Here is a 21,335-nt window from a genome sequence, read left to right as displayed (position 1 = left end):
ATTAATTTTTCTTAATTATGCTTTTTATGTTTAGAGGGATTATTTAACCTAAGCAACATTAGTGCATAGCCGTTTCTGACACAATATGGCTTAAGAGGGTAAATAATTCCACTGAACACAAAAAGCACCTAATTAAGAAAAATTAACAGCATGTTAAAATTCCAGGATTACAACTCTGGTTGGAACAAAAACCAGCATACACAGGATCCCCAGGATCAAGGTTGGGAACCAATGATCTACATTGTATAATGTGCTCGCGATATCTATCTCCATGGACTTCAAAGTGAATTGGAAATGGATGCTGGAGATAATGAAGAGGATTAGTTTTGTAGAATGAGGTCACTTTTCACCTGGGCCCTGGGCTATGAAAGGGAGGCTGTCTTATGACACTTCACTCCCTTCCACTGTTTTTTGAAATGGGGGGGGGGGGGGGTTAGCCGGCAACCTTGCCAGTTGGCAGAAATACTTTCAGACGGCAAAAACACAGTACAGGCACTCTGCAAATAAGGAAGAAAGAACAGGCACTCTGCAAATAAGAAACAAAGAACATTTTTTACTAACATGTAAAGAGTGAAAGGGGCACTGTAAGCAACGTGAGTTCCTCAAAAGAAGATGGCAGTGGCCTTCATTTGGCTGCATACCTTACAGCGCTTCTATTCTCTTTGATTGTTCACTGTGCCATAATCACTGCTGTCAATAATCACACTGCATTGAAAAGTTACCCTTTGTCTATTATAACATAGGAAATATCTACAACCAGCACTATATAGTAAATGCACTACAGTGCAGATACAAGCTATGCTCACTATAGTACTGACACAATTTTTACATCCTATGCCCCGAGCACCAAGTAGAATGCATACACCAGGGTTTCCAACATCACTTGTACATCTCAAACACAACTTAAAAAAATTCATAATTAAAACATTTACATAAAAAAGGCAATTTCAGTGTAAACGTTCAAAATCCTGCTATAAATTGTAGCCAACAATGTGGTTGTTGGCTTACATGTGACTGTCCTAGAGCAAATATTTCATTTAGAAAACAATTTAGGGTGCTGTTGATATTATGAGCAGGTGGACAAAAGGATAATATTAAAATCAGTGTTCCATGTGGTGTTTAATAGCGGTACGTGTTGGAATGATGCATTAGGGAAATCTAAAAAAAAAAAAAAAACCTTCTAGTGTGAGACACTCTGAAGAACTAAAATACTGGCTTCTCTTCAAAAGGCTGAATGGGGAGAATTCTGTTTTTAACTGGATGTGGGACCCCATCCAACATTACCTAAACAGACGGTGAAGGGATGGAAGAGGAGGCAACCGTGTACCGGTCAGAGTGGTACGGCCAGCTGCAAGCTCATTAATTAGAGCACCTCTGTACGTTCCAAGAACGGCCTTGGTTGCTGGTCAAAAAGCCCAAAACAAAATTCCTAATGAACAGCTCGAGCCAAAATGGAGTGATTGAATAAAGCTACTGCTCGCTTCAATGTAACGAGCCAATCCCCACTGAAGTTCACAGAAATAGACTGAGCTGTTTCAACCAAAGTTCACAGAAATGGGCCACATAGCCAACCGCCCCCACGAAAATAGTAACATATGGATAGCTTTGGATTTGAAACTTTCCTTTCAATGCCCCCGAAAAGGTGTTCCCTAAATAGATTACAACAAAAGAGTCCAGGAAAAGATCCCTTTTACCAGAATCCAGCAGATTTTATATCTTCAGAAAATGAAATTAATCTTCTGCAGAGAAATATTTCATTCTTCATTTACAGTAGGTTTATGGGAATGAAAACTCAGAGAGGTTGGCTCCCATCCAACAGACAGGAGAAATATTGTCTGGTCAGAGATAGTATCTCCACATTTGTACTATACAGCTTCGGTTCTGCAGGAATCAAAAACCAGGCCCACAAATCACGGCAAAGCGCTTATCTTTTGCCAGACAGAAAGCCCTGAACTTCGGGCTGAGGAGCATGTCAAGCCTGTTTTCCACCAGGGGATCAAAATCCGGTAATAAAAGAAGAGAAGGTATTGCTCCGATTAAAAAATGCTACACTGTGTTTAAATTAAAAAATACCACAGCTGAGGACAAGGGTTCATTTCAGTAGGAAATGTCTGCAGAGCTGTTTTGTGGAGTACCAACTGACTCAATACATCAATACATCAAATGGTGACCAAAATCACTGGCTCTGCATGTGCCTCAAATGACAGGCAGTCACCTGGCTATGAATGTGCCAAATTTTTATTCATGTCTTGTCTTCCAATATCCTGTGCTGTTTTTCGTATGGACACATGCAGCAGACTAAGACTAAGACATTTACTGGACAGAACCCCATGGTTTTATTTTTTTATTTATTGTGGATGTATTTGTTTATTTTTGTGGAAACTAATTTTCTATTGCTTTTTCTCAGTGTTAGGAATTGCAAGATTAGCCCTGATACATTACTTCAGAATTATTCTGCAAGACTGTTCGTGCTCATTTACTGCTCTCTGATATCAAGTGGAAAGCAACCAGTCATTCAAAGAACCATTGTCTGGCATTCAAGGCCAGACCTAAATCATCCAAATTCCTAGAAAATAATGACTCTTGTTCCATAGATTAAAATTTTAAAAGAGACCACATTCCTCCATTTGGTAATTAATGTCCCTACATACCTTCATGTAAAAAAAAGACACTTTGACATGAGCAATGACTCGGCTAATTAACTGGTTTAAACAGAAATAGGCCTGCACTGGTTTTCGTTTTTTTCTACTAATCACTGTTTTCTAAAAGTAGAATTTAATGTATAAATACCCTCACCATATAGTGGAAATATGTACTGAGCTCTGAACATAATAGACAAAATATATGATTTCAAGATAAACTTTTGTGATTTCAGACACAACCATTCTTATCGCAGCAACAAAATGAAAAAATGTCAGAAGGGGTGCACACACACTAGCATCAATTATTATTTCAGTCATAAAACCTTTGACCTCATTTTTCTTACAATGACAGGTCATAAATGCTTGAACTATGCAGTATCAGTCAAACAACCATATAGAAAGCTGGGTCATTGTTCCCTATCAATGTTTCAGAAGAGATTTTCTCATTGCAAACTTATAATTTATCATTGCCCTTAACTAATTGTCTAACCGAACACAGGATGATGTATTTGGGCCTTCTTTCTCTCCATCACTCTTTCATTGCGGAATGCAAACAATCAGAATGAATTCTCGAGCAGCGAACGCGTTACGCTATCAAACACTAGCGGACAGGACAGTAGACAGACGAGCCTTTCGAACGAAGTCACTCCGCATGCTTTGAGAGAAAACAAGTGGTCGCCGTGATCATTGGACAGCGGGATTAGGAGGGAAAACACACAGGGGTGTTACCCTGTTTCCCATGCCTATCCCATGCCAACGGGGTGGGTCAGGTCAGCACGGGGCGCGCCAGGCCAGGCTGTGATCCCGCAAAAACGTCTCTGACAGGAGACACCTGCTCCAGGCCCGAGTTCCCCACCATTAACCTCCTCTGCCAGGGCCTGCCCTCTCCCAGAATCCCCTGGGCTCCTGGAGCCCGGAGTACCGCCGCCCAGCATACCTGCGGCTCGCTCAGACGCGACGTCGCCTGATGAGGAACGCCCAGACAGTGGGAACTGAGGACCCGGTTCAAGGCGCTGAAAAATAAGACCAGCCCTGTTCAACAGGGCGACAGCCACATAGAAACTGTGGAAACCAGAGGATGAAGAGTCTGACTGGCGGCCCCACCCTCACTGGGGGCCCTCTCTAGCACGGAGACTGGGGCTGCTCATAAAAGTGACTTATGCACCGATCAAACCTGGCTCGTTCAGCGCCTAGCACGGTGGAACTCAATACTCGGTTCAATTAAGAGGAGCAAACCATAATGGCATAGCTGTCACCCCATTATCAGCGGGGATCACAAAATACTCCCTGGTGGACGTTTTCACTTAGTTTTATCTACTGCAAGCACTAGCGCTGAACACCAAACAAAGTATAATATTGCAAGATTTATGTTTCATTTCTAAAATCATGGGGTGGTGGTGGTGGTAACATCACAAGTTTTATGGGGAGCTAGATTAAAGTACTGAATGTACACCTGTTCTATGAGAAAAATTATGATGCACATGGAGTTGGCAAGTCAGACTTTGCACAGGAAAAATAAGGGTCTTCTGATGAATAGCTGATTATGGACATTGACAGGCCAGGATACAAGCTATCATTTGTCAATAGTATCGTCCAATATTTTTTGGGAGCGTGCATTGTGAACCAGTGCTTAGGAAATCTATCAAGACCTGGTTGGTTCTCAGTGCAATTGCACTGATACTGCAATTAACCAGGGAGACAGCAGAGGCAGTGGGAACCTGTTGATGAAATTTATCTGGTGTTTTCATTAATCAAAGAGGCGCCATCGAGGGTCAGTGGGTAAAAGCAATGACGTGCATCAATGGACCGTCATGCACAGCTTGCTTGATGACACAGACCAAGCCTTTCCAGGTTGACAACAAAGATTATTGCGACCGGTGCTGGTGTTACAGGCTACGAAGGTAGTGAGGAAGACACAACTTACAACTGTGTGGAAAACCTCAGTTCTGTGTTTAAAGTTTTCCCGGTATTGTCTGCAAAAGCAGCGCAGGAGGAAGCATGTTTAGGCTCCACATTACTGCAATAGTAGAGCGCCATCTTTCAAGTTATGGGCATGTTGGGGCATAATCCATCCCAACACAGCACCAGTGTGGTGTAAACCATGCCTATACAGCAACAATGGGGTATATCACAAGAGCCCATGGAACTGCCAGCAATGGACTGATGGAATTAATTTGGGCTTCTTATTTTACATCCGTTACCCATGAAATGCATCTGCTTCAAGGTGCTATTGCACTTGTGAATCCATTTCATAGGTGCCTAGTTATACTGGTGGAATCGTATGCGTTTTACAGAATTAGATAAAACCGCACGTCTCTCTACATTGTGGTATTCCATTTTATTGCACTTTGTTACATAGTTATTAAAACAATTCCAAATTGCTATGCACATACACACATTCAATTGTATATAGATAATGCTTTTCCTTTCGATTCATGAATATGAATGATTTGCTCACTGCCTTCCTGTGACTTTGCATATGTTTAAACAGCTTTGCCCATTCAGGTACTCAATTATAGTCAGCACATTCACTTACCTTATGACAGGGTTGGGTTATTATGTCAATATGAGCGCATAAGGCAGTCTATAGCCATTCTCCTGCATATATCTTGAGAAAGGCTGTCCACACCCAAAACTTCAGTGCAATAAAATGAATATTCATAGACATACGTGTGCCTTTATTTATATACATGTAGCATAAACAGACACCTGTGATATGGATTCCAAAGAACAATAACACCTTGATTCTGGTGCTTTTTCGTTGAGATATTGAATAGATTATAAGATCGAGTAAAATATAAAAATGGGTTTTTCCTTTTATTTATTTATGAACTTCTTATCTTTGCTAAGCTGACCTGAATTAGAATGATATGATTTGGTGTAGTATTCGTGCAGAAAGAATATAGTATTGCTTAGCAGGCACAGCAGAGAATTTTAAGGTCAAGAACATGAAGTGTTGTCAAATAAAACTGTATGCACAACATACTTCTATTCTGGATTACCATTTATTCACTGTTGACATGTCCTCGTTAACTGCTTATCAGCAAACACTCGTCATTTGATTTGAATGGTTAGGAAATACAACGACTATGCAATAGCAGCTTATGACATCTGTTTATGTAATCTTTTAATTTTATATACGGATATTTCAGTATGACATCATAAATTTCTTCCTGCACAAACCATGCAGTACAACATCAAAGTAGTGCAAATTAAAATTTGTGAACCACGTGCTGGTTGGCAGAGAAATTGGTCATTTAGGCCTTCACAGTAAAATGTTCAGTGTTAAATCAACTCTTACAGGGTATACATGAGTCCTATTGGATTCATATGTACTCTGTGATAGTTACATTAACACAGGACATTGTATTGTGTTGATCAAGTGTTTCCAGCCTTTCCATTATTTTGTTTTAATCTGCTTGGGCTGGCTAGTTCCATTTTGAAATTAACATGAGTTTATATGTCCTTGAAATGTGCAAGAATTATATTATATTATATTATATTATATTATATTGTTAATCACTTGTACTGATGTTTCATTTTCATTTTGTAAAACCACTAGACTGGCACCAGCACCAGACATGCTCAGTAAATGTTGATGTGGAATTACTTACTGCAGTGTTCTCTGGAAATACACTTCCTGTTAACATAACCCATTTACAATTGTAACAGTAAGTGCTATGCATATGTTCACCTTCTTTTGATACCTTGTTTACAATAGAGCACAAAACACTAAAATCTAATTTAGAAATTAATGAAGAAATAATCCTTCATATGCAGTCATCTACAACAATGAAAGTGAATGTGTTAAATATGTTATTTAAAAGCTCAATTAGATTTACAGGATTGCACTTCCTGATATTTTTATAATATAAATATACAATATTTATTTACTATATAAAACCGGTAAGAATATGCTTGCGTTTGGGTTAGTGTTGTTAAGAAGTTAAATAGGTAAAATACTAGCATCAAAATAATTAGACATTATCCTCCTGAAAGGAGGCAGTTTTTTCACCAGGCTGATGTTCAGCAGGTTAAATGACCATGTCAGCTGTAACTAATTACCTCTCTGATTGATGAGGTGATACAGGGCTCTTGCAACTGTCATAGTCACTCAAGCATATCACTATCAGTCCTGAATGACCCAAATGAAGTCATCAATTTGACATTAAAAAAATTTCCATCAGAAATAAGTCAGTACATTCAATTTTTCTATAGCTAATACTGGTGCAAATAGTGACGTATTTATTTTAAAATGTAATATATTTTAATTCAACAAATTGTGACACTTGAATCTACCAAAAAATATAGATGATAGTTGATCATTCACACAGAGGATGCTAATCTCCAAAACAAGAGTTGCTTTGGACACACAAAAACACTTGAAAAAAGGACGCATAACTTTATACACACATAACTGACAACACACCACCAACAAACTATACTGCGTAAGGAGACACAATCTGAATCTGTGGGGTCCCTTTGAAAGACTGCATTTATTTCTTTGTTCAATGGATTTGAATGTGATACACCTTGGGCCATGATCTAGACAGTAAAGCCAACTTGACAAGGAGGCAAGGGCGAGGAAGAGAGCTGACGAATGAGAGATGACAGCTTTACAAGTTATTCTGGAAAGCGGACATGTTTCTCTTTCAGGTGATATACCCCTCAGAACAAGACATACGAGCTGACATCTCCGTAGGGCAGCGGTTAATGCATGGAGGCATCTAGGCCCACCTCCAGTTCCTTCCTCAATCAGTGCCAAAATGGCTCATGCTTTATGACGCACATAGCTAGACCACCAAATATATCGGCAACGGTGACATATTTCATGGCAGAGGGAGCATTGTGTAATCGTGTGCTAAAATTATGCACATGGTATTGTGGCTGGCCTTGTGGAGTATAATTCAAAGGGGGAATAGTATTCATATAGTATTTCTTCCAGAAGCCATTGGGCTGGACTATCTCATCATTTAAAGATTGATAACAGGTTGGAAAAGGAGACTTACAAGTATGCTGAGATGGGAATTATTTAGGAGGAGATAAATGGTGTGACCTGTAAACTTTAAACCTCCCCTCACCTCTGATAGCACTGAACCAGCTGGTCTTGTATTCCCAGCACTGTGAGGGGTAATCTTATATAGGAAGCCAAGATATTATTCATTGTGGTTGTGTGGTGGAGAGTCACGGAGGTAGGTTGCACCCTGTGGTCATTCCTCATGAGAACCTGCAGACAAGAAGCAAAGAATGTGCTTCATCAAATCTTTATTATTATGCTTGTTAGCACTCTAATAGTCAGAGGCTTTGCATTTGTGATTAGCCATAGTGTATGCTACAACAAAAATATGGAATGATAAACGAGATCAAATCTGTTTTGATTAATAATTGAATCATAATTTAGGCATCTACTGAAATACAATTCATTTGAAGAATAAAACTCACAATACCTTATTGCTGGCGGTGTAGACTGATACAGATAGCAATCAATTTGAAATGAAAAGGACAGGAAGATTTTATAGTGCCTTCCAAAAGTATGAAAACGGTAGAGTGAAATCTGTCATTTTTGCTGTATAATTAAGGCATTCTGATTTGAGAAGATGGATAGCACAGAAACTGGGTATATCAAGAACAGCAGTTTGGAAAGTCTCAAAAAAGAAAAAAAAACCACTGGTGGACTCAGAATTAAACACCGCACAGGTTGGCCAAAGAATAAAACTGCAGTCAATGACAGATTAATCCTGTCCTGAGCTATGAAGAGAAACCATAAAACAACAGTCAGTGGCATCACCAGCAGTCTCCAGAGGGCAGGGGTGAAAATATCATAAGCCACCATATGCAGAAGACTTTGAGAGCAAACTTATAGACGTTGCACTACAATATGCAAACCTCTCATCAGCAGCAAGAATTGAATAGAAGAATAGAATTTGCCAAAAAAACAGACAAGCCAGAAGAATTCTGGAACAAAGTTTTATGGACAGATGAGACCAAATTAAACCTTTACCAAAGCAATGAAAAGTGTTGAAAGTGTGGCGAAAGGAACAGCCCATGATGCAAAGCACCCTCCCCTCATCTGTGAAATATGGTGGAGATAGAGTCATGGCTTGGGCATGTATGGCTGCCCTGGAACAGGCTCACTCGTCTTTACTGATGATGTAGGGAATAATTTGTGGGAGATGTTTTCGTTATTTAATTTACATCATACCAAATCCACTTGTGTCTGTACCTTCAGTGAAGTGGCTGCTGAGGTGATTGGCCAATTTCATTTACCATTTCTATTCAATTTTCAAGAAGGCTGAGAGGCCAGTGTGACATGAGATCCCTATGCAAATTCCTTTTTAATCAAAGTTTTTTTTTTCCATAGAATTTGGGGCAAAAGATGGGTTTAGTTACTTGACTAAACATGCCTATGAACATCGCTGTTAAAATGTATTTGCTGCAATAAATCAGCTTTAGAGTCAAGAAGTGAAGACCTAATTAAATAGTGGACAGGTACAAGTTTTTCTAAATGAGAAATGGAGTGATGCCATTGTGCTAAGCTAAGCACAGCATGCAGGTTTGTTTTTGGCTTTGGCACATAGTGTGCAGGGGTGGAATGTGTATGTCAGCATACTCTTTATTTACACTCTATAAAAAGGGTTGGTAATTAACTCCTGGGCCCTCCCTTACACCCATGTGTAATTGACTGTTTCAAAGGAGCACAGCTTCATAACCTGGAGTATGTATTATGATATCATCCTCGCCCCTCCAAAAGATCTGGGTCAGTTTCTGTGGCAAGTGGAGTTTTGACATTAATGGCGAGTTGAATTATATTCATTTAACAAAATCAAGAGTGCAGAGCTTGCAAAGGAAAGCCTTTCCTAACCTTATGGCATCATCAGTGTCCAGAGCCTAAAAGCTCCCACAAGTGTGACATCACGGCAGCCATACACAGAATGCAGTAAGAATGTATTTCAGCAAGGACGACTCGCATACGTAGATGATATATCAATGAATATGCGAAGTAATTATTTTTGGTGTGGTGCTGAATGGATCTGCTTTAGGATCTGCACTTGTTTAGATTGTGTTTAATTTTCGGAGCAGGATGTATTTATAAACCAGTTAAAGGAAGCAGATTATTAGGGGACCAGGCATATTATGGTTTGTGTTTGACTGAATGTTTCACTGGCTTTCAGCAGTGCAAACCAAGATGTTATATCGCAAAATCAACTAGACTCAGCACAAAGTTGTGAGGTAGTGGTTGTCTTTTTTGGATGCTGCTACTTCCTCTTCCCACATTATCAATTGAGTCATTTTTTGATTCCTATAAGTCCAGGGTGGAATGGCTTTAGCAGTTCGTGTGAAAGGAGATGCTTTCCCAGGACACTTTTCTCAATGACTCAACCTGGTCTGGAGCATTACCATGGCTTGCGGTTCTTTAGCCACAGGGCCAAGCCTAATCAAGCTTGACTGCAGGGCTACACCTTATATGACTAAATGTTATTTTTTAGCAAGATATGCACATTAAACGTCCAATCTAAAAGCTTTCAGTTCTAGAAGGAGAATCTTTATTAGTCTTTACTTTTGGTCACTGGAATGCGTTTAAAATATTTTATTTATTTTAAATATCTCTGCCAGAACAGGGAATGATTTTGCGGTGTGTGCATGTCTGCCTGACAGTAGTCATATGGTTACTTCTCAATCCATTGATCACTTACTACATGTTAAAGGCCTATTATCACCCACTTCATTCACAGTACATACCGAACCTTCGGGAAGCAGCTACACGACACCATCATCTCCTGGCAGCAGAACTTATCCACCATCATGAGCGGCCTCCAGACCCTCTCTGCCTCGAGGTAACGCCAGCTCCACCCAGTCTACCACGTTTTGTTTTAAACCACGTTTGGTTTTGTATGGGCAAGCAGTGCATTATCATAATCGTATTGACCTCAGACCTGCACCTAAGCATTCTCAGATCTGAATCAGACCTGGTATTGGTCTGCACGTAGTCAAAGAGTGTTTGATTGAACAAGTGTATGTGCGTTTATCACAAAACACACAGGTTGTTCAATCAATCAATGAAATGTCATTTATATCGCACATTTTGCAAAGGTTCTGTCACAATACGCTTCACAGTTTACTCTGGCCTAAACCCCCTCAGAGCAAGTCAGAGGCAACCGTGAAAAGGAAAAACTCTGGGAAGGAACCAGACTCAGCAGGCGGGGCCTATCCTTGATCAATTTAGGCTATTTAAAACATACATTTAGGTTTCTTCCATTCTTATGGACTTTAATTGATTTTACAATTGATTTTGGACTGACAGCCATTTGCTCCAGCTACAAAATATTCACTTTCCACAAATGGGTTTTATTTTATCAACCAAATGTCCCCCTCCTGTACCAGCCCACCAGGCAATTTCATTTTAATATATAAATTGAATAAACAGTATAAACTGTATTATATTTATTTACAAAAGACAAACAGTTTTGACGAAACAGACCACATCAAATTGGTTAGTGAACTCACTCGCTCGAGATGTTTGCTAATTAACTATCCTGCAATAGGGCTGTCAAAAAAATATTCGAAAATCTTTTTCTTTTTTTAAAAAGTTTGAACCTAAATTTGAGCATTCGAATTTTTTTTTTTTTTTTTTTTTGGATCCCGCCTTTTGTAATTAACATGAATATACAGGGTTTAATTTCATACGAATCATGTTCATGCACGCAAAGTTAATTTCCTGTGCTAACGTTACTTCCTCTGTCAACAAAAAACGTCCTGCCCTGGACCCAGAGCAAGTGGATCGTCTGGTTTTCCTTGTCAATAACCTCCGGTGATACTTTCAGCTCCATGGACACCTAACGTTACTGGTCAGCTAACCTCGCGAGCCAGTATTAGCCGTTTGAATAGTTTTTGTGTTAAGAAATAAACAGGGATTTTCTATAAACAATCATTCCCAAATTATTGTGATTAATAAATGCCGAGTTGTGCCAAATTACATCCACGAGAAAGTGCTTTATTAATTTGCACATTAGGTTATAGAAACTGGGGGCTCATTTATAAAATTAACTTGCGTGTGCATACGTCAAGTGAAGACCTGACGTAGAGCCACAACCGTTTCCACGGTCAAATCGAGTCGTGTTGAAATTTTATAAATCACTACTTTGACGTGATTTTCTACGTACGCGCCACACAGTTGATCTAAAATACGTTTTATAAACGAGGCCCCAGATGTAGTAACCTAGTATGAAAGTTCACCGATGTCCTCTATTCTACTGCCCGCTTGTGGAAAATAACGCGCAGGCCAGTTCAGAGGGAGCGTCACGTGCATATTGCGTCCGACAATAAGCAGCTTATTTTTGTGAGTTATATGCAAATGATATTCGAATATATTCGAACTCTAACTAATTACAAAAGCTAATATTCGAACTCAATTTAATGGCACTTCTGACACCCTTATCCTGCAGTAGTCTGGGTGGGGGCCAATTCGGCTGCGCGCTTCAAAACAGTAAGCCTTCGTTTCTGATACGGTAATGGGCCTACCTGCAACCACGTACACGAGAAAGTGTCAATCTTCTGTACATCGTAGAAATATTTTGCTTTCATAATTAAAAATGAGGAGACTACGTACAAAAGAATAAAGCGAGTCGGTATTTACAAGTTGTTGGAGGACGCTGCCCTTTGTAATTGCTGCCATCTGGCGTTTAAGATATGCAAACGCATAAGCAAATTGCAACACCCACGCAGTCGTTAATTCGGTTGTAAAATTTTCTCAAAAATTGATATATGTGCTATTATTTTTTGGAGAATCATTCATGTGATTTAGCTAATCTTCAAAACTTCAAGGAACAAAAGCAGCGTAAATAAATAGGCTAGGCTTTGTGAAATCTATGGATTTTGAAGTCATAGCTTAAACAAAGAAACGCATAGCCTGTAAGTTCATTTTCAATACCATTTCTACGTGTTGTTTGGATTTTTATTTGATGAGACAAAAATGCTTTCGTGTTGATCCGTGAAAGCAGAGCTAAAACTCTGAACAAAGCGACCCGACGCCATAGTCACGCACGCACACACGCAGGTGAATCACCTGGTTCAAAGTGAAACTGGACAAGGCAGCAATATTTAATGGCGTGGTCGAGATCAAAGTATCTGTTCGTGTGTTTTTGAAACCGAATGTATAATCTTTAGAGATTGTAGAAGAAATTTCACAAATGGACCGGTGGTACAAATTAGGGTACTTATTATAGTCGCTGGCTAGTTTAGTTTCGGTTTGTTTTATTTTTGTTCTTGTTTAGTTGAGCGGTCTTGTTCTTGTATCGTGTTAAACACAAAGTGATTTTGTTTATTATTTTGTTAGCTTTTCACAAGGAATAATATGTAGGCTATTTTAAAACCGTCCCAGAAGGATATCGCAAGTTAGCTACAAGTGAGAGCGTTTTTCTGATTGGCAAATGTTTCACTGCATACTCTTTGTTCAACACATTACCTGTCAAATTTATAAAACCAGACTAATTTGAATCGCGTGGACAGTCATGCTTTTCATTTATTTATTCTTATGTGCACTTCTTTGTGGATTCACTGTATGTGAACCTACAAGAGGGTTGACTCCGAGAGAGGACCCATCGGGTGAAGGTGAGTTATAAATTACAATTTACCGCCCATACAGGGGTATATAATGCGTTTAACAAGGTTGGTTATGCGATTGTATCACCTTTTGTGATACACTTTAAGTGCTAGACTTTAAGCTACGAATAGGCTACGATTGCTTTCTAGCCTTGTTACACAAGTAGCCTAGTGTGTGAAAGTCAAGTAAATAGGGATACAGTATTTTAAAAATGTGTAAGTATGTCCTCTGAGATAGTGCTGTTATCGTTATTTCATAGGCTAACCAAACAACAGCCAAAAATCAATTTATATGAAATTTGAATTAGCTTGATGTATAGAATATAAACGATATTTAAATATAATTATATGTCTGTGTAACCTACATTTATAAATGTCCCGTAAACATCCTGTATTCACTTGGGTTACTTTTGCTTCCTAGTTTTTGTGGAGGAGGAAGCTGCAAATAAATTCCTAGGACGCCACCTGTTGTTCAACAGATTTGACTTCGAAATATTCACTCCCGGTAATTTGGAAAGGGAGTGCATTGAGGAAGTCTGCAACTATGAGGAAGCACGCGAGGTTTTTGAAAACATTCCACAAACAGTTGAGTATTCAATTTATTATGAATGAACACTCGCTACAGTTATACTGCAACGTCATACAACGTCGCTAACATGCACTTAATCTTAAAACCAGGAGAAAAACCAAGCGATTTTGCTTTGTGTTGCAGGACGCTTTCTGGAAACACTACACAGAGGGTAAGAATTTCGTAGACTTAAATGTTCAGTAGAAAATATGTTGAAGACTACGATGACAGATCAACTAAATTAGCGGTTCTCAAACATGGTCCTTGGGCTCCACACTGTGTGTGCTGGTTTTCGTTCAGCTACAATCCCAAAATTTTAACAAGAACCAGTGGGTCAGTAGTACCACTGGTTCTCATTCTTCCCCTCTAATGAGGGACTGATTTAAACTGGACACACCAAATGAGTGTTACATTAATGGACTGTGCACTATTGGGCTGGAAAGCAGTACTACTGACCTTAAGGGCCAGATTTGATGATCCACGTTCTAGTCATAGTAGTCACAGTAATGGGCACTTGGACCTGCCCATTTCTATTCACAAGCTTGGTCATGCTGGGATGGTAATTGCTTAATTAACACAGGACAAAACCTGAGTGGAAACACCTTCTTTCAATATACTTTGTATCCCACAATCAAGTGTTTCCTTTTCTGTGTTTACCTTCATCTAAAAATGGCTAATATTATTAGTAGTCAATTTCATTTTAGATATCTGGAATGGAATTACCAAGTCAAAATGCAGACATGTAAGATTAAAATAGAAAAGTCATATTTTAAAAATATTTTGATTTGCTGCTGCAAATCATTTGAATATAATGATTTAGTTTTGTGAACTCTGGGAATAATTACATCTGATTGGCTCTAGTTCAGTGTTTTCACAATCCTAGTCCTGTGTATGCTGGTTTTTGTTCCATCATAACAAGGTCTGTATTGTAACAAGCTGCTGATTTTTCTTAATTAGACATTGATTGTTCTTAATTAGACTTTTTACATCCATTGAAGGACAATTTACCCTCATTAAGCCACATTATGCCAGAAATAGCCATGTATGCCCTAAAAAATAAATGTCCTATATTCACATCCCAGGAATTTCAAACTGATAGCAAATGTTAACAAGCCAAACCTGCATTGTGTTAAAATAAGTAACCACACAATAATGATAGAACTTATACCAGTGGTCTCCAACCCTGATCCTGGAGAGTTACAGGGGATGCTGGTTTTCGGGGCTTCTCGGCACTTAACCACTTAGAGCAGTTGATTAGTTAACTCCCCTCACCTGGTTACTTAGGCTTCAAAATGGTTCTGATTTTAAGGTGATAATAAAAACCAGCAGGCCCTGTGGCTCTCCAAGACCAAGGTTGGAGACCACTGACTTCACAACCTTAATTGATCAAGAGATATGTTCTAGTTCATGCCAATCACTCATTCTACATTGAGGCAGCCCATGTCAGATTAATATGGACCAGTAGCTGAGAGGAAATGGCTCAAGTTGTCACAAAATGGGTCTAGTATTGGTTTGGTAATAAAATCTCAAATATCCTTTAAGTACTTTGATAATTTTTTTTGTGCTGTCTCATTTGGAGAATAATTTATTTTCTTTTTGCTGTGATGTGTGTTAAATGCTTTGTGTGGCTGTGTTAAGTTGTATCAGAATTCTGTGATTACGACATGGCATCAGGGGGTAAACCATAAAGCAGGAGTAGTGAGTTAGCTGGATAATTGTCCTAAGGAAATCAGTCTTTCAGCTAACTCGGTAATCCTGCTTCATGAAATACTCCCAGAGGTAATAGTTAATGTTTGTAAGGAGTTAGTTAGAATCGGTGGTCATTATAGTTGTTTCTGTGGTAATCCCTGAAAAGTTTCACGCTCATACTGAACAACTAATATACAGTAAGAGGCAAACATATGAGTCTATTGCTGTGCCTGCTACTATTTCTAGCTGTATTTTCTAGCTTCTAACTTTATTATGATTTATACCACAACTTAACAAGAAAGAAATTACCCACCATTAATTCAGCTCTGCAAAGAAGTCTAAAATGCTGTCCATACAAACTAGGATGTTTCACCCAAGTTGTCTTATTAAGCATGAACCTCTGAGGTGGCAGTATATAGTAGTATAATTGCCTGTTTCTACATTGATTTCACATTGTAACACTGTGTTATTGTCATTCTGAAAATGATGGTAGTCACTAGCCATAGTCGCCTATATCATATTCTTATAATCATTTTTCATCTAAATTATATAAGACTGTATTTAGACAAGGATGTTGAGCCATTTTTGAAAGTTATCTTCTTTGCACGTTGTGCATGCGATAACGTGCAATATAATGTATTGAGAATGTACCAAATTATCTGAATGCCAGTCTATGATGTATCCTCCAGACCATAAAAGTCGTCCATCGAGAGTTGATGTTACAGCTCTACTCATTGGCCTCTTAGCGGCTGCGATCTCAATTGTCGTCATAGCCCTGCTGACTTGGTTCGTCTGTCAAAGAAAGTACAAAAAAAACAGGACGAGAAGGTAAGGACTCCCAGTTATTGGTTCAGATGAATAACCGAAAATATTGAAATAGGTCAGTCGGGTAAATAATTGTATGGATCTTACTGTTTAATTGAAGCCCTCCGAATTAAGCATCTGAGTTCCTGCAGGGCCCCTGCGCGGCGAGGAAGCTCCGCCCCGTTATCCAGAGTTCCAGAGACAACAGAGATTCCCATGCAACCCATAGACCGGCCCACCGTGCCTGAGCCCGGCCTCCCCACCTATGAGCAGGCAATGACCAACGTTGGGCCGCACGACGCCGCCCCTCCACCATATCCAGGGTATGAGCCAGGGCAGGCTGCTGAAGCCCACAAGTGTTCATATAATTACCTTACTATTAAAACACAATGGATAGCCTAGTAGCAGCAGTGCTGACCTTAAATGACATCCTCAGGCCGTTTGTGTTGCAAACTGTTATGAAAACCCAACTGAAATGGATATTCCATCAAATGACCTGTATACATGACCAAACAATGCTCCAATAACCCAAATAATATTGCTATGTGCCATGTCTTAATCAAAATATCTCATTCGGAATAAGGCCTTATTCAGGATATTTAATCAGAATGTGCTCTTTACATAACCCATATCTAAAACACAATACTGTCTCATATGGAATAATATCGCAATGTGAGCGTGCATGTGAATGTACCGGACCTGGGTCAAATACGTATTTCCTTTGGATTCAAATACTTTTCTGTGCTCTGTTGTTCTTGCCTGGTGTAATTGAGCCTGCCAATATAACCAGAAGGCGGGGTTTGCACTTTTTGAGAGCATTTCATTGGTTCCAATACACCAGACAAGATCAGTAAAGCGTAGAAAAGTATTTGAATCCAAAACAAATACGTATTTGACCCAGGTCTGGAATGTACCCTGTGATGTTTATTCTGAAGCAGTTGAACACAGGTCAATTTGAAATCAACAATAGTTAACATATTTAAGTGTGATCCCTCAAAAAATGGTAAACATCTGGCCTGATGTAGGTGAATACTTAAGTCACTCTCAGGTTTTTATTTGTAATATAGATCTGAAGACATCTAAATACTTTATTTGATTTTGACATAGTTATGTATACAGGAGTAGAGAAAATTGAATTAAATATATTTGAATACTGATAAACAGGAAATGTGGTGAAACCTTTCTGGAGACGCTGTATGTACTGTACATGAACATTCAAAAAATTTATAAAAGGTTCACATTTCTTTTTTTTCTTCCTTGTTTTCACTTTTAGATCAAGACGAGGAAGCAGGCCCCGGTAGCATCTATGGACAGCATCATTCTACTGGGATGTTTGAAGAGTTTTTTGTCATCTAAATCTTGACAATGGTTAGGGAAGTAATACATATCTGTAATTTACATATTTGATTGACTAATATTCTTCTTCATAAAAGCATAAACACTTGCGTTTTGCACAGTATATCAAGATTTGACTTCACTGATTCATTTTAAGACTTGTAAATTGTTTGTGACTGTGAACAACTACCTATGTTTTTTTTTGTATTGTTTTATAATGTGATTTAATAAATTATGACAGAAATGTTTAATTTACACTGATAATTAAAGCTTTGATAACAATTTAACCCTTGTATTTATTTCCCTGAATAAAGATGTTGGTGAAAATATTTAGCACCCTACTGTAAAAAAAAAAAAAAAAATTCCTGGCATGTGCCTGCTGCAGGGTATTTAATGGGCATTGTAAGAGTTCTAAAATAAATGAGGCTGCTCATTATTTTAAAGTCTGAGACCATGTACAAGGAAAGTGTTCTAGACATTTCAGAACATAGCCATGGCTCAAACATGACTTGTTCTACAGTAGATTAAGACAGCACTTTCTGAATCCCCTCGCACCTTGAACCAAAATGTAATTGGATGATTTCAGAGGTATTGTGCAATGACTACATTTGTCTCCTCATGCATTCTGCTCTTCCCCAGCACCTCACTCAGACCCATATTAAAAACTGCTAACAATAACCTAGGCTGTCAGTCAGTTTGTATTCCCATTAAACCGTGAAAACCATAACATGTTTCTGCTGAGATCTTTTGGTAAATCTACTGGGAAAGAAGATACTTAAAGTGCTACTGAAAAAACTTTGCAGTGTAACAGACATGAGATCTTAGAGAAAACAAGGAAATGAAAGAAACTTCCTGCATATATTTTACTCCTTTGCTTGGCAGGCACACCAGAATAATAATATATACGTTTTATATTGATTTTGCATGGTGTTGTGGGATGGTTTGACCTATGGTGCTTTCAATAATGTGCTTTTCAATCTACCAAAGATCATTTATATCCCACCTGACACCACAGCACCTTCACTACCCATAAATCCCTTAACTCCACCTCACTGGACAGCCTCCAATGGCTTTCAGCTTGAAGCCCCAGAAATCAAATGTGCTAGTGTCAAGCACCAACCAAGCTTCACAAGACATATATAAAATGTTTGCCAAACTTAATGACTTCATTTCTACGCTGTTGCTGAAGAGAAATGAACCGAATAATACAATCTTATTTTTGTCATGCATATAATGCCTGACAATATATGCTTAACTTTTTTACAGCTCCACCCAGTGGACACAGCCGGCTATTTTTAACATGATTTTATTCACCATAACATCCAGGGTATATATAAGTTGGATACAGATTGTCTGTAGCTGTCCTGTGAGTAGTTAACCTTATGTATCTTTTACCATGTATATCTAATTGAACCATGGCATTCATTTGAAGGTTAGTTTAAGCTCTGGCAAGTAGTCCCCCAATACTACCCACACCTTCCCAGCCACATAACTATTCGGTTTCCCCTACTTGACGTAAATGCATGATATGGCCAATCAATTGGTCCCTGGGGTCAATGGGGCTGTGTTAACGCAAAGGAAATTATGCATCAAAACGATCTAATGAACAAACAAAAACATGCAAATCTGGATGTCTATATTATGCATGGCCAAGAGCTATGACAACCAGTTTAGACATATCTAAAAGTAATCCCTCCTACATGTTCTGAATATGAGAGGATCAAGTGAAGTGAGAAGTTTGTGCAAGTATGGAAAACCTGTTTGGTGGCCATATTGGGAACAGCTCACAACCTTAGGCGATGAAAAGCATTTAACGTGCAGCACAAAAAGAAACAGTGAAAGATAAACATGGCAGATTTGAACCCAAGGAATTTCAATACAAAAAGTCTTGAAAAAGGATTAAATTAGGAGAAAATGTAAAAAAAAACTATGAGCTTCCAGCAATTACATTTTTTCCCCTAGTAGATAGCAAGTGCAGAACATTTGAATTTCTGTATATTCCAAAACAAGAGAAATACTTTTTTAAATAACATAACAGTAGTAATTCATGAATATGTTAGTGTGTGTGTGTATATATATATATTTTATATATATATATATATTATATATATATATATATATATATATATATATATATATATTATTTTTATTTTTTTTCAATTATGTAAGGGGGATTGTGAAAGACAATGTATGTAACCAATTAAATATATTTTGTATTGTTTAAGATCATAGTTATTTTAAAGGGTGATGCACAAAATTAACCATGCTCTTCTTTTTTTATAAGTACTCTTCCTGATCTGACCTTGTGTCCTGTGAATGTTTTTCATGATCGGAAGGGGATCAGTTGGATCTTCTGCATGCCACGTTCACAAAGATCCAAATCTAAACTTTGGCCAAGAGCTGTAAATATTCAATGAATACTTTGCTTCTCTCTAGAGGATGTCCAATACAAAAAAATAATACTTTACTGGATTAAACTGTATGCATCCCACTGAGAAATACTAGAAGCATAGTCTGCTAATGTAAAGATTCAGAGCTACAAAACAATGCCAAGAACATAAAAGCTACAACGTCGTTTTGTGACAATGTCATGTCAAGTTTCAAGCAAAGGCTTCTTGGCATCCAACTGTATTTGTGTGGCTGCTGTTGTTCCAGAAATGCCACACAAAGAAAGACTGAAATGGGTTTTGTCAATATTGTGTATGCTGTGAAATAGTGGCTTTACCATATTTTGGAGGTTTACCATGCTCCAATCAGTATGAACCAGCTAGCTCATTCTCATATCCAAGAGTTGATGAGATCATTGCTAAGTGTTGGTTTAGATCAAATACAGGGTACTATAGGCACTACGAATAGGTATTACAAATCCCATTTCAGGAACTAGATTACCTTTGCAAAAGACTTCTATCCCCATTTATAGAATGTTAAATTATTCACAAAAGCATCTGACATTTGATGTGCGCATTTAATAATCATTATGAAGACACATGCACACACGCATGCGTGCACACACACACTCACACACATGGTACATTCATATTCTACAAAATGTACAAATTCACATGCACTCATGCCCAGACAAATTTAGTATTATTTCAGACAAAAGAAACCTCAAAAACCTTTTGTATTCATATGAATTATCATGAAATAAAATCTTTATTGAAGTGTATGTTCATTTTATATAGTATTGCCCTTTTAAAAATACTTGCCTGTCAAATGTCATAATATACACTACAATTAACTGATTTTTAACACTGAAAATAATGCTGATGTATGTTCTGTACTTACATTGTAGTTGCTCCTGTGATATGCCTGTAGCTTGCAATCCTGTTTGAATTCTGCAAACTGCTGCTATTTTGAGAAATTAATGGTTAGCTGGTCTTAATTATTTGAATTATAAATGTATTATTATAATTACAATAATTGTAACCTCATAAAATAAGTTCAATTTTAAGATTATGTCAACCTGGCTTTTTCACCTTCATTGCATGGTTTTTTATTGACATAAAAAAACGATTTTCAAAAGAAATAAATACATTAAATATATGTTTTCAGTAACTGAAAAAATATTGCTTGTATGGATTACTCTATAACTTTCATTTATTTATTTATTCGATTTCTGGCCATTTAAAATCCTGACTCGGCGCGTTCTGCATATTTACCTACTAATACTCAATAGCAGATCATGAGAAAAACTT

The 21,335-nt window shown here is 38.1% G+C and overlaps 1 protein-coding gene across 1 annotated transcript; it reads left to right on the top strand.

Moving 5' to 3' along the window:
* The first annotated feature begins 12,487 nt into the window (after positions 1–12,487).
* Positions 12,488–17,924, top strand: LOC135255257 (transmembrane gamma-carboxyglutamic acid protein 4-like). Its single transcript, XM_064336165.1, has 6 exons — positions 12,488–13,250; positions 13,663–13,826; positions 13,954–13,981; positions 16,188–16,326; positions 16,455–16,625; positions 17,576–17,924. Exons 1-6 carry the CDS (start codon positions 13,151–13,153, stop codon positions 17,601–17,603), a joined length of 630 nt encoding a protein of 209 aa, XP_064192235.1. The 5' UTR covers positions 12,488–13,150; the 3' UTR covers positions 17,604–17,924.
* The last annotated feature ends 3,411 nt before the right edge of the window (positions 17,925–21,335 follow it).

Source organism: Anguilla rostrata, chromosome 5 (genome assembly GCF_018555375.3).
Source record: "Anguilla rostrata isolate EN2019 chromosome 5, ASM1855537v3, whole genome shotgun sequence".
NCBI classification, from domain to species: domain Eukaryota; kingdom Metazoa; phylum Chordata; class Actinopteri; order Anguilliformes; family Anguillidae; genus Anguilla; species Anguilla rostrata.
Note: the sequence above shows the minus strand (reverse complement) of the source record. Positions and strands in the feature narration are given on the sequence as shown.

Bases quoted from the DNA above. Each gene is read 5' to 3' on its own strand.
- LOC135255257 (XM_064336165.1), top strand. From the start codon at position 13,151: ATGCTTTTCATTTATTTATTCTTATGTGCACTTCTTTGTGGATTCACT. The intron at 16,327-16,454 runs GTAAGGACTCCC...GAGTTCCTGCAG, and splicing joins AAAAAAAACAGGACGAGAAG to GGCCCCTGCGCGGCGAGGAA. The intron at 16,626-17,575 runs GTATGAGCCAGG...TTTCACTTTTAG, and splicing joins GCCCCTCCACCATATCCAGG to ATCAAGACGAGGAAGCAGGC.